The sequence below is a fragment of the Adelges cooleyi genome, unplaced genomic scaffold (genome assembly GCF_023614345.1).
Source record: "Adelges cooleyi isolate 19-005CV unplaced genomic scaffold, UGA_ACOO_1.1 ACOO_flye_CR_arks_rails_tigmint_CR_PRNA_307, whole genome shotgun sequence".
Taxonomy (NCBI): domain Eukaryota; kingdom Metazoa; phylum Arthropoda; class Insecta; order Hemiptera; family Adelgidae; genus Adelges; species Adelges cooleyi.
Genome location: NW_026095978.1, coordinates 2,989,819 through 3,003,827, shown reverse-complemented (window position 1 = coordinate 3,003,827; position 14,009 = coordinate 2,989,819). Strand labels below are relative to the sequence as shown.

Sequence of the window (14,009 nt, the reverse complement as noted above, 5' to 3'; positions counted from 1 at the left end):
TCTTTACTCTAAAACCTTAATAGATCGTGTAAATTATAATCTATGTTGGCTTGTAAAAAATAATGAAAATCAAAAACGTTCGATAAAAACAACGGCAAAAATAAATTTACATAATAGTTTTAACCTCAACTTGAAATATTTCTAAGAATTGCATGTCCGAACTTCTCGATAATATTTTTTTTAAAAATAGTACACCTTTTATGAAGCATTATTTCGTATTTTCCATATTTTTATTTCACAAAGTTGTATTTTAAATACAAGACATAAAAGTATGTTTAGAGACACGTGTATAGATTCACCCATATTTGTATACAACTTGCACGTTACACAATTGTTGTAATTGTGTAGATTAAAACAAGCGTAGGAAATAGTACTTTTTTAGCTTTAGGTTTTGTTTTTAATGTTTAAGCGAGAAGAAATTACATGAATTTGAATAAATAAAAACAAAGTGTGTCAAAGAATATAAGTAAATAAATGACAATTTAACCGGCCAACAGTATGTCTTTAAGTAACATTATTTTTTTTAACACACACAGCAAGCGTTTTTTACAAAATTAATTATTACAACTGGTTTGGAATATTTGAAATACAAACGGATATAGGTAAAAACAAATTATAAATAACAAAATACGGGTTTAAAAAAAATTAGTTAGGTTTATTATTTGCAACAAAGATTAGCTTAGCAAACGCGGTTACACACCACTGTGGCAATATCAATATTAATAATAACAATAATTTAAAAACATATTATTATTATTTTAACAAGCTCATATTATTTTAATTGTACAGTGTTAAAAGTAATTCATGTGCTTTTGTAATTTTTTTTACAAAAGCCTCTACGAATACACTAAATACGCCTTATACTGCTAAAATACTTTTGAAAGTCACACACACGATAGTTAGTAAATATTTCAAACGATTGAAACAAACAAATGTTATATAAAATAGTACACTTCAAATTGCATACCTGTTTTTTTTAAAAAAGAAATTATACAATTTTAAAAACGCCAAAACCGAGTAATATCGTACTGGACATTTGTATCGATATTATTAACCTCGTATTGCTTAATTTTTTACAAATGCTATTTCTTGATGTTTGCGTTAAATATATATCTATTTTATGAGAAATTCATTGAAAAAAATAAAAGAGGATCGTGCCATCGACAAGCGTAACGGCTACATGTGAATTACAGAAGCCTAAGTACGGTTAAAAATATTATAAAACATTAATATTACATAGTTACTTAAAAGAATAATAATAAAAAAAAAAAACCATTTAACAAAAAAATTAAAAAACAAAATAAATAAAACAAAAGTTAATTATTATTATTTGACTACTTTCTGCTAAAAAACAGAAACGAGATCTCTTATATTATGTTTAAAAATATTACACTCTATAATACAGTATTTTGTATTATGAAAACATAAAGTGAATGTACAAATCATTTTTTTTTTAATATATACAAAATATAGTAGAACAGTCTATATTAATATACGGAAGAAAAAAATATGCTAAATATTATTATATATTATATCTAATGTTATTGTCTTTTTTTGTTGTGGAAAAGAATGTTTTAAGTAAAAAAAAAAATTGTTTCGGTAGTTACGGCATTTTTTTAAAAAATATAGCGTTGTCCGAAAGAATCATTGAATACGTTAACGTGTTCAGTGGTTTGCTTATGAATATTTCTGGGATTTAACATTGCTATTGTAATTTTAGTCTTTTATTATTAATTTCTAATTTTTTGATATAATACTTCATACTTGTACATTTTTTGTTTACTTATAATTTTCAAACACTAATTCACAACAAATAACCGATGTATGTTTATATTATTTACGACAAAGCTTTAGCATTACGTTTCAGTGTTAAGTTTACAAAAATAAATTGAAGTGAAAATCGACGATTAAATTATTTAAATAATTAATAGCAAAGAAAACGTACATTCAAAGCACATCGTAAAAGGAATGATGGAAAATTATAATAATAATACAATATTATTGATGTCTTTTTTTTGGGGGTATAACGGATCGAAAGAACCACTGTAGACAATAGGTTAATTATTTTAAAGTATGAAAAAATAATACTGGCAAAAAACAAAAATTATAGTAATAATAATAATTCTAGATTTAACGAAGATTAGTTCAACTTAGGCGACTTAAGTGCATGGTTAACAAACTATAATATTACTGTTGTTAATAATTAAATATCTATAGATTGTAGAAGCATGTGCAGCTGTCTGAACATATGACCCAAATTCCCTTGGACGGTCTGTCTCTTCAGCACAAACGCTCTGATGTTCATCAATATGCCGTGGCATTTGCGGCATTTGTTGCACCTGAAACCACACGGTTTTAACAATTTTATTAATTATAATAATATTATGATCGACAATACGATCCTTGTTTAACAGGCACATTATTACGGACCGCCCGTTCTATTTAATTTGAATTACGTTATGTTTTAACGTGTTTATTTTTTAATAGCGGCACTAAATAGCGGCACAAAAACTTTTTTTATGTTTATTTAATACTAGACCTCCGATATTCAAACCTGGGCATTGTTTAGAAAAAAATATAAATAATTATTAAAAATTAAATTAAATAATACAAATGTTATGATACAATGTTAGCTTGTCGCCGAAGAGCCAGATTGTGGTGTCTATTAACGGGATAGTTTCTTAGTATTTATTATTTAATGGCTCTTCGATAATTATATTATTATTGAACATTACTAACCGTTCTTCTTGCATTAAATCTACTCCTATGCCCGAAGGTCTGTGTATGTTGTTTTTGATGACTGGCATAAAGTACTGTAGTATGTCCCTTATAGCTTTAAAACTGACGTTAATAAACCTGAAATACAAGATGTAAAATTTAAACCAATTTGTACCTTAAATGTTAATACATGTAATTTATTTAAATTAATATATAAATTAAGGACTCTCGCATGTAATCTATAAATCGCTGATTATCGTAATAGTTTTTAAAAAATCAGAGTTAGAGGATGAAATTGTTGAATAATTAATTTTGAGTACATGTTTAATGGAACTTAGTATCTTTAAATGTAGCTTGACCAGTATTATTATTTAATAAGTATTTATTCACAAAGAGTTCGATAAATAAAAAAAATATTTATTAGAATCAAACCTGAACAAAAATTTATTAAATTATTCTTTAAACAAAAATTAAATAATTATTTTAATTGATAAATTATTTTTAAAAAAAAATCAAGAACTAAAAATAAAAAAACAGTATTTAAATAAACCTGTACTTATTAACTTGAGTAGTTTGTTTTTGTTTACATACAAATGGAAATAAGTAAAGAAAATAAAAATATTTAAATAAATGTAATCGAACTAATTTGTAGTGAGAAAATTATTTAAAAATACAAAATATTTTATATATTCAGATAAAAATGTATTTTAACTACAAATTATTTGAGGTTTTATGTAAAAGTTATTTCAAATAATTTAATATTATTAAATAGTAATATTATTTAATTTAAACTAATAATGCAGTTATTAAAAAATTATTTAAATTAAAATAACTATTTGATTCACTAAAATAAAAATTGTATTTTAAATAATATTTTTTTTTTGGATAATCATAACTGTAAAAGTAAATTGAAAATTTTTGAATTTTACTTCTTAAATATCTAGTCTTTGAAGAACTTACGCTTCGTTACCGCTCTGAATTAAATCTGATATCGATGGCAATAGCATACTACAAACGTCAAGGCACCATAATTTCCTAGAAATTAAAAGAAAACCATTATCAAGATGTCAGCGAAACAAACCCTGAAATAATATATTACGGCCGCTGTGTGAGGACCGATATAAGATCGGCTATAAGAGCGTCATCGTTCATCGAGACGGCTGAATTGACTGCAGACTAAAAGAAATGAAAAGAAATGAAATTGTAGTTAAAAAAAAAAATGATCTATTGCTGATATTCTAAAATTAGCATTGACATTAGACGCTTACTTTGAAATTTTTGTTTATCCACATTGTCTGTATAATATTTAGATTGCGCTGTCTTTCCTTGAGCACTCCCATAGTGGATCTATGATTTTTCGACAGATAATCCAGGATGTCACTTTCGTCAGTAATTGTGTTTAAGTTCTGTGAAAAAGAAAATGTTCAAATTATAACAACTCTAGTTGTGAAAAATTACAAACAATTATTATAAAAACAATTGTACGTCTTTCAGGTCTTCAAAGTCGTCCAACGGATAACTGTATTTCTTCGTTAGCCTATCAGTCTTTTTGTGCTCTTGGGTAACCACAGTGGGTTCAGCGGGTAACATCCGTCTGTGATGGGATATATGAGGCGAAGTGGTCTCGTCTTGAGAGATTTTTCTTTGCAACTGAGGCGAAGTGTATTTATTTCCATAAACGAAATTATCTGGACAACAAAAAGAATTTTCAAAAAATGTTGTGAAAAATACATTTAAAAAGTATTCAAGTAAAAATTCATTTTAAACAAATTTCCAATAGCATTTTAAATATGTATCTAAGTAGAAGTGCAAATACTGATTTTTTTTTTTTTAACATATTTGTATAATTATTTAAAAAATATTGTAAAAAACCCGTTACTTTAATATAAAAAAGTCTTTTAAAACATGATTTTAGAAACATTCATCGGACTTTAAACTTTAATTATGTTTTTAAATATTTTAGTAATAATTTTTAAATACCAATAAAAAGTTTATTTTTTATAGATATTTTGTTAAAACATTTTCTGATATTAATATTTGATATTCTGGCTAAATAATGTGAATTTTTAAATTTTTACAATTTTCAAAAATATTTTAACAGTAAGTTATAAAATTTCATAATTTTTTTTAGTTGCTACAAGGAAGTTCCGATTATTAAATAAATACTACTTTTGACCGGTGGCGAATATAATAGGTTTAAACAAATACAGCAGTTATTCAACATTAAATACAATTAACATTATAACACATATTTCTATTTTAGGTAAGCATTTTATAGTTATTTGAACTATTATGCTGAAAAAATTTTAATTTCCGTTTTGATAATAAGACACTTTTATATTTTTGTTTATACCATACATTTTATTGTAAAATCACCAAGGAAAGGAAACGCATAAGTTATTGTAAAAAAAAAATGTTTTATCTTTATGCAAGACGACACTTATATATTGAAACGTTTTAAAGTTTTCATTATGTTAAGATATCTAAAAATGGACAATTATAAAGTCAAACTTCTCGTTGTTTTGTTACACCTTTACTATACAACGTACTTGTAGAAATAATCGACGAAGTCCCTTATAACTTAGTCAAAAATAAGTTTAGAGATTTAAAACTTTGTAAATTTATTATTTAGGATTGAACGCGGATAAAAATCGACTATTTTGTTTTATAAAAAAAAAAATACTGGGACCAAAAGAAAGAAAGAAATTTCTAATAACGTTAAAAAGTTTTTAGATTTTTTACTTATAATAGAAATATAACATAAAACAGATATTTACTTTTTTCATTATTAAATATTGTTTTCAAAGTAAATTTTTTGTTTTTTGATAATAATTATTTTTGGGTTATCAGCTTTAAACACCGGTAACCGATATTTAAAAACAAATATGGATTCAAGATCTACTTAAAAAAAAACAAAAAAACTAATCCAGTTTTAATTTAAGTCTAACACACACACACACACTTACCGTTTTGTTTAAATACTGGCAATGAAGAAGGACGTCGCGTTATACTTTCGGAGGCTATGTTTGCCGCCGTGACACTTCGCATCGAGACCGAAGAAGTCATGTACGGGTTTATTCGGGGATCAGAATGTTCGACCATACTCGGCGAGTTGTACAAAGAATGAGGACTATGATAATCACTGATAATCCCCGACGAATTGATGTCTCTATCGGAATGCGCCATATGAAACGATTCGTACGGCGTAGATTCCATTGACGACGTTTCGGCCTCTGAATAACTAGTGTGCATCAACACAGCTTGTGGTATATCTAAAAGACATGCTATTTGATTGGTTGTTGTTCAAATAAACACACAATACAAAAATATAATACTTACCAAACGTATGTTTCTGTTCGTCTTCTTTGGACAAATCGTCTAACGATGGAGAATACTTATTGACCGAATTTATTTTATTCACTAAAAAAAAAAAAACTTATTTTATTTACTAATTAATATATTTTTATTTATTAATAAACTATCCAAATTATTACTTACAGTCAATCGGAGGGTTCTTTAATATAGGACTCAAATTATCTGAAAGAAAAAAAAAACATGTTAATTTATGGTCATAATAATAGTTTTATTCAAATAAAGTTTTTAAAATGTTTTTTTTTAATTGATACTTGGAAAAACTATTTATTTAAATGAATGAAAAATATTAAATGTGGTTTTATAAAATAGTTATCGCCAAGTTTTATTGGATTTACTTAAGTATGTATAATATGAATTTATGAAAAAAAATACATTTCAAAAGTAAACGATTTGGGATAGAAAAATATTTAATTTGTATAGTACAGCATATCACTATATTTTTTTTATTAATATTTTGTTTGTTAATTTTTCTTAGAATTAGAAAAAATTCTGTTTCATTTCGGTTTTAGAAATTTTTAAGATATTTGAATTTCAATTATTTTTTTTCAATTTCCCGTATTTTTTCTTATCAAAAATTTACCTCTAATTTTGTTTTATTTAATTTAAAGCGTTTTATAATATCATTAAATTTAGCTGCTTTATGCCGTTCTAAACGTTCTTCAGACATTGATTTTACGATACGATCGTTTCTAAAAAAAACAAAAAAATATTGTCAATAAGAATTTTTGTACAGTAAATCGGTTAACGCACTGGGCCTTGCTCATTTTTATTAGAATAATAGTTTTTATTATTTTTTTAAATATCGACTGCACATAATATGAATTTGTGGACAATTTGAAATAAAATAATAGTTTATAATAATATAAAAAATTTCATTATGTACTGTACATACCATCTTCTGACATTGGAGATTTTGGAGTTGGACTACGATTTACTAAAATAAAATAATAAATTATTATTATTACAAACAAAAAGTCAACGCTAAAGTATCATTCCACATCTTATCGCACAGACTGGTTGGGGACTAAAAATTAAAATTGTTCGCACAATCTTAGTTAACTTGTGTAAAAACAAAAATGAAATATGCTTAAATTTGTATATTTTTTTTCTTATCATTTATTCTACGGCTTTTTATGATTTGTCGTGGAATAGGTCAATAACAAAAGTTTAAACTAAAAAATAATGATAAAAAGATGATAATAACTAATAAAGTGAAATAAACAGTTCCTTACGAGTTCTATTCGGTTTGAACACTGAATGATAATCGATAACGTTGTTAATAACCCCTTGATTGTCCTCCTCGATTTCTGTTTCGCTCTCGTCGATCAACTTCATATTAGGTCTGGAAAATATAAATAATAAAATGTAAATAATAACAAAATTAAAAAAACATTGAAAATAGTAAAATATTACTTGGGTTTGATGATTTCTCGAGTTTTTTGTTTATTGAAACTTTTCCGGACTCCAGCATCTCTTGTGAACATGGTGTTGCTGGCTTTCAACGACTTGTCCGGAGGGGAAAATTGATTTTTAAATGGATAACCTTCGGGCAGGTTGATCACCCACGTCGAAACATTAGTTGAATAATGAGTAGCTCCCACCTGATTAAATAGAAATTAAAACATAATAAATGGCTAAATCAAAAGCCAAAACTTAACAATGATATGTATACAAGATGATAATTTTATCGGGAACCACTTAACATAATATCGGGTTTAATTAATAATTTCATTTTTTTTTCTTAGTATTTTTATATGATATAAATTTTTTATGTTCCTACTGTTCCTCCAAAACTAATTATTTTTATACCAACTTTTAAAACTTAAATACTATTTAGTATTGCATTCATTTCATGATGGCAGCGTTGGGCCTTCATGGCCCGTTAAGCTACATGATGATGATTCATTTCATTAACTTCTTAAAGTGAGAAAAATGTACAAAATATTTTGACTAGTCGATAACCAGTTTTGGATAACTACTTTTTATGTTATTGAAGTTTCACGTTTAGGGTAGTAGGAAAGGTGGAGTGTAGTATTACCACATTGATCGGTACCCGAGGCCATATTTCCCATTAAGCTAAATAGGCACGAGCTTATGGCCCCCAAATTAAAGGGACCTCATTTCAATTACACTATCTTATAGCCAATAGGTTTTTCTTATTTTATAAGCAATACAAAATTATAATATAAAATTAAAAAATTAAGAATTGTGTAGCATGAATTGTATTAGGTCGTGTAACTAATGCTGGTTTAAGTATCCCAACACCATATTATTCAAAATTTATAAGTTGCAGTTTTCCTCATTGTTTGATAATACAATACAAATGCGTACTATTCTATCAGGCTAATGTCTTGTTTATGGGTGGAAAATAATTATTGTGTCCTATGTATAGAGAGGAGGAATTTCAGACGATTTCTAGAGAACTTATAGGAAGGAACAGCTATAAAAATTAGGCTAAGTAGGAAATAAATATACAGAATCAAAAATGCTTTTTAATACGCTTTCTGGAGTTGTTTTGTGTTTTTTTAACAAATCGGGGTTGAAATTTAAAATGTGATAAGTACTTTCTAATGGTTAGCTGTGATGGTGAAAATTAAACATAATTCTTATGGTGGCTACTTTTTCAAAAAAAAAAAAAAAATTGGTATTATTACTCAATTAAGTGGTTTCCAGTAGTAGTAATGAAATATAAATGTTGGGGAGGTATTTATTTAAACATGGAAAGGGGTCTCTAAGGTATTTTGCTTTATGGTTCAAAATGTATTTATCAGGCCCTGTGACTGACGGTACCTACATCTGAACAAATTACAAAAAAAACATACTATTTGATTATCAGTTACGGCTAACTCATTAACTGATCCCCAATCCAGAGTTAACGAATCACAGGTTCTCGTCGGTTCCCAGCCATAAACTCCGAGGTAGTTTGTACCACCGCCATACACGACATCACCTTTAGCACTAAACTGCAAACACCTGGAAAAAATAAAACAAATAGTCGAGTTAATTGTTAGGTTTAAAATTTATAGCTTGAAAAGAACAAATTTATTTCAAAGAGTTGGTTTTTTTAACTGGTTAACTAGTTCACTAACATGTTCACAATTGTAAAGAACAAAAACGTAGCAAGGTCCCTTAAAAAAATTAAAAAAATTTAAGTCTTATTTTCAGGAAATAAATTGTCTTTAATAAAGACTTGATTGTTTTAATGACAAAAAATTAAAAGACGAATTAAAAGAATTCTTTCTATAAAATCATTGGAGAGTTAATATTTTGATGCTGTAAACGTTAACTGATAAAAAAAAATTTTAAAAAAAAATCACAGTTCTAATGCAACACACATTACGTTACCTTATTGTAGATTTTTCAGTCTCTATTTGCGAAACTACGCTAAATCTTTCTAAATCTAAAATGTTAATTTTTTTGTCAGCTCCGCTGGTGGCAAGTAAAAATACTAAAGGATGGAACTGGATGGAAGTGACAGTTGCTTTATGAAGTTTGTCGAACTCGTGCAGCATACGTCCCACTCGCAAATCCCAAATCTAAAATGTTCGTAAAAGAAATTTAAAAAAAAATGTCAATATAATATAAATATAAGCATTGTTAGGTGAGAACACGTTCAAAATTAATTAATTTATTATTGATTGATATCTAAACACTATTAAATTATTTTATCAAGCATGAAAGATTTATATCTTGTTTAATTAACATTTATTTTGTTATAATATACAAAAAAAGTAAATGTGGACACGCAATATTATTCACCATTTTATTATTAAAAAAAAAAATTAAGTAGGCCTTATAGTAAATAGATCCGTCAGCAACTTTTTTTAGAACCGGCAAAATAAGCGTTTTCCAAAGAAACCATTTATTGTGTTCTGCATAAATATTTTTATTATTATTTATTATAGGAATAATTTTATTTCTTTTTATTGAAGATAAAAGATTTTCAGATATTAGCCTTAGCCATACTAGAAGCAATCAAATATTTCACACAATCTGTCGATGACAAACGCTGTATTATACTAAGCGACTCACTCAGTGCAATAACAAGTCTTAAAAATACAACCAACCCTACCGATATAGCAAGAAATATCCAAAACTCCTGTCACATTGCACGGTCCGCTGGTAAACACATCTTTCATGTGGATTCCTGGACATTGCAATATAGCAGGTAATGAAAAAGCCGACGAGGTTGCCAAACTTTCACACATGTCACATAAAGCTAAAAAGCATATAAAAAATCTCATTACAGAAAGGTGGCAACAATATTGGTCTAATCAAACAAACAAACTCAATGAAATAAAAAAATCAATACTCCCTTGGCCCCCTCCTCCCGACATCTCCAGAAGACAAGAAACAACTATAAACCGGCTAAGAATCGGCCATACCTCACTCACTCACCGACACCTATTGACAAGGGAGGATCCTCCTATTTGCACTACCTGCGGGTACAACTTACAATCAAGCACATCTTCATAAAGGGCAGAAGTAACCATCAAGGTCGTACGGAAATCCTCGGTACCACCCACCTATATGAAATCTTCAGTCCAGAACCAACCGCAATCCAAAAACTATTTATCTTTCTAAAAAAATCTACTTTATATAAAGAAATATAACATGTATACTATATATAATTTTAAGTCTATATGTAACTATTTAATAAGAATAATTTAAGTCACTGTTCGACCAATGGCCAGAGCTGCCGCGGTTTTTTTGTTAAATAAAAAATTTCAGATATTTCTTGGTTATTAATGATTTATTTTGTTATTATATTGTAAATATTATCAATTTATTATAACATTTACACAAGCATTCAATTATTATACTTATTCATTTGCTATATGTATTTATAAACAAAAAAATGATTGACTAAAGAAAAACTCAATAACTTTTTTAAAAATGCCGAAGGGGTAATTTTGAAGAACACCAAATAAACGATTACAATAAACCCTATTACAATAACACTCAATAATTACTAATCAATTGTGTAGATATTTTATACTATGACACGAATGTCGATTCACCCCCTACACGCTATTTAAAAGTTTCATTTGAAATGTTTATTAAATTAATCAAAATTAATGTTAATCAAAATTTAAAAATTTGATTTACTGATAGTTATTAAAATATTGTACAATCATCGTGAAACTAGTAATTTTAAAATTTCAATTTTGTTGTTCGCAAAATAAATTATAGTTGGATACATGTGTATCAATTATATCTAACTGATTAAATGTACTTGCTAAAAAAAACTTAAAGCATGTAGAACAATAAACTAATAATTTCAATTACCTTAATACCACCATCTTCGCCCGCAGAAGCTATCCACTGGCCATCCGGACTGAACTTTAAACACGACAAAGGTCCCTCGTGACCTTTATACATGTATATACAATTTTTATGTCGGTAGTCCCAAAGCTGTCGAGGTAAAAAAAAAAATAGAATGTTTTACTAGATATAGTGCAAAAAATAATTATCATTTAATACAAACATAATATTATATAATAACAGTTACCTTAATACTAGTGTCTGCGGAACCCGACACCACATAATTGCCTAAAGGATAAAAATCTAACTCCTTTACAGCCGACTTGTGTCCACTAAAGGTGCGTAAAATTTTTTGAGCGGCCAAATCCCAAATTTTAAGAGCGCCCGTTTGACTACCAGCACCAACCAACTCTTCAGAATGATCAAATTGGACACATTCGATTGGCGTTACATGGCCACTTAAGCTCTGTAATAAATATTTGTTTGATACATTGTTTCATCAATTATTTACGTCTGTTGTCATCAGTTTGGCTTAACATTTACAAGAGTATGCAAGTTTAGCCTATAGTTCCACTTTTAATAAGCCACATTTAATTTTTAAGCTAACTGATGAGATTAGAAAAAAGTATACGTAACGATTCATACAATTCAATTGACGTAATATTTTCTAAAAAAAATTAATTGCATTAATGCGGATATAAGTAACAAAATAAAATTAAACACGAAAATTAAATTTTCAAGAAAAATATGCGACGGGAAAACAAATACGATATGTCTATAATTAGTGTCTTGCACTGTATATACAATTGTAGATACGTAAAATCTCTCAGTAACATTGCTATAATAAGCTAGTCGACCGTAAAAACTATCACTTACCAAGATACAATTCTCGTTTCCAACAGCCCACAAATTAATTTTGTTATCTGCGCCACCAGTAGCCAACACTCGGCCGCCCGACTTTTGACCGAGAGCCAAACATGAAACGTTTGCATTGTGAGCGGAAAATTCTTCTAAACGAATAAAATTTTAATTAGTAATAATTATCTAACACAAAAATACAGATTGCACAACGATAATGATAATACTCACGTAATTTACAAACATGTTTATTGGGATTGGCCATTTCTTATGGACTTATTCTCTGTAAAAAAAAAATTCACATGATTAAACTTTTTAAAAAATAATTTATTGGTTGGTTAGTTAAGACTACCAGTATTCTAATGCGGATGATTTGTTTTTAAATTGAAATTTTAATTGTCTTGTATCATAAAATATTCAAAGATAACATATTATTTGTTATCAGATTAGTAAAATGTACAAAAAACCTAATGCATTCTAACGATTAACCGAATCGATTTCATTAAACAAATTATCCATAACAGTTATATTACCAGTACTAATACGATCAGTTAAGACTGAACATCCGTTATGATACTTGAATTGCGCTGATACTAAAAAAATTAACTGATACCGCCATTAGTCGTACGTCGTCGCACTGGTTTCATCAATTTGGTGGCTGTGCAACAAAATAAAAATGACCAGGAGCACGCTTAATACTTTCAAATAGCAAAAACGGCTACTACGTAATATGTCGCACAATGATTGAAAGATAAAATTTACACAGACAACAGTGATATCTTACAAAAAAATATGTTAACTATTTAGTTAATGGGATGTTTTAAAAATACAAAAATTCGGATCGGTCGTACGAGGGTGTTATAATTTTACATGACAGGCGCCGTAACAGATTTCCAGGGCGAATCGCGGGTTGAACCTAGACTATAGCAATTAAAGGTGGGGGAAAGTGTTTGTGTGATGATATTTTACTTGAATGACGGGGAAACAATAGTAATAATAGTTAATAGAAAACATGACCACGAGCGAATTAGAAAATTCGATCGGACTTACTTTCACAAAACGATCGGAAATCATTAAATGTTTTCGACGCACTGATATCTACGCGGAAACGTTTCGACGGTGCACTTAACGATAACGAAATGTGTTTAACATGTTAATATTGTTGTTTTTACTTTTCAACTGACGGACAGTGAAAAAATACCCAAAAAAGGCAAAATGTTTCAAACTACGACAGCTGCTGCTGTTGCTCGCTAAACATTGTTAATAGGTACCTACTGCTGCAGTAAGCTGTTTGTTGCCGTTATGTGGGGACACTCGACTGCACAATGATAAGTGATAACGGCTACATCAGAATAGATAACAGCTGCGGCCATGGATTTTACTACGATATTGTGTTATTAACTATAATATTGTGATAACAATATTATGTTATCAGGGTCGCCCGACCAAGACGTGGCCCTGACCGTATAACATGATTGTGTAGTATATTATAATACCTATTACACATTATTATGTTAGATTAAGATACCTATCATAGATCCTACGCTTTTTTATTTTTTCTGTACACCAAAAAAAAAACATCGTTTATATTATAACGATCGCAGCAGTAGGTAGGTACTGAATAAATACATTTATATTATAATATACTATTGTTTCAAGGGTATTTCTTAAAAAACAGTATATACATATATATTATTGTCACAGTACGTTAGTCATTCGTGGGTTATCGATTTTTGTTTGTTTTGTTCATAATATTATCGTTGCTGTGCGGTTTTTTACACCTTTATTATTTA

General features: G+C 28.1%; 1 protein-coding gene across 2 annotated transcripts; it reads right to left on the bottom strand.

Annotated features, from left to right (window-relative positions):
* Positions 1-455: 455 nt before the first annotated feature.
* On the bottom strand, positions 456-13,532 carry LOC126839599 (katanin p80 WD40 repeat-containing subunit B1). Of its 2 annotated transcripts, XM_050574991.1 has the most exons (20): positions 13,267-13,532; positions 12,750-12,874; positions 12,448-12,499; positions 12,235-12,368; positions 11,606-11,824; positions 11,383-11,508; positions 9,439-9,629; positions 8,916-9,066; positions 7,507-7,694; positions 7,326-7,435; positions 6,986-7,027; positions 6,217-6,255; positions 6,058-6,138; positions 5,685-5,990; positions 4,204-4,406; positions 3,987-4,124; positions 3,818-3,894; positions 3,679-3,753; positions 2,740-2,856; positions 456-2,339 (listed from the first exon to the last, which is right to left on the bottom strand). In XM_050574991.1, the coding sequence occupies exons 3-20, from the start codon at positions 12,479-12,481 to the stop codon at positions 2,204-2,206; spliced, it is 2,367 nt and encodes a 788-aa protein (XP_050430948.1). In that variant the 5' UTR covers positions 12,482-12,499; positions 12,750-12,874; positions 13,267-13,532; the 3' UTR covers positions 456-2,203. The 2 variants fall into 2 exon arrangements, with proteins under 2 accessions (XP_050430948.1, XP_050430947.1); XM_050574990.1 differs by lacking the exon at positions 12,750-12,874 and having other exon boundaries at positions 457-2,339.
* Positions 13,533-14,009: the final 477 nt, after the last annotated feature.

What these genes read in the sequence shown, in the direction of transcription:
- LOC126839599 (XM_050574991.1), bottom strand. Translation starts at nt 12,481, where the DNA reads ATGGCCAATCCCAATAAACATGTTTGTAAATTAC. An exon ending in TAAACATGTTTGTAAATTAC is followed by an intron (nt 12,369 to 12,447) that starts GTGAGTATTATC and finishes TTATTCGTTTAG; the next exon opens with AAGAATTTTCCGCTCACAAT. An exon ending in CCGCAGACACTAGTATTAAG is followed by an intron (nt 11,509 to 11,605) that starts GTAACTGTTATT and finishes TTACCTCGACAG; the next exon opens with CTTTGGGACTACCGACATAA.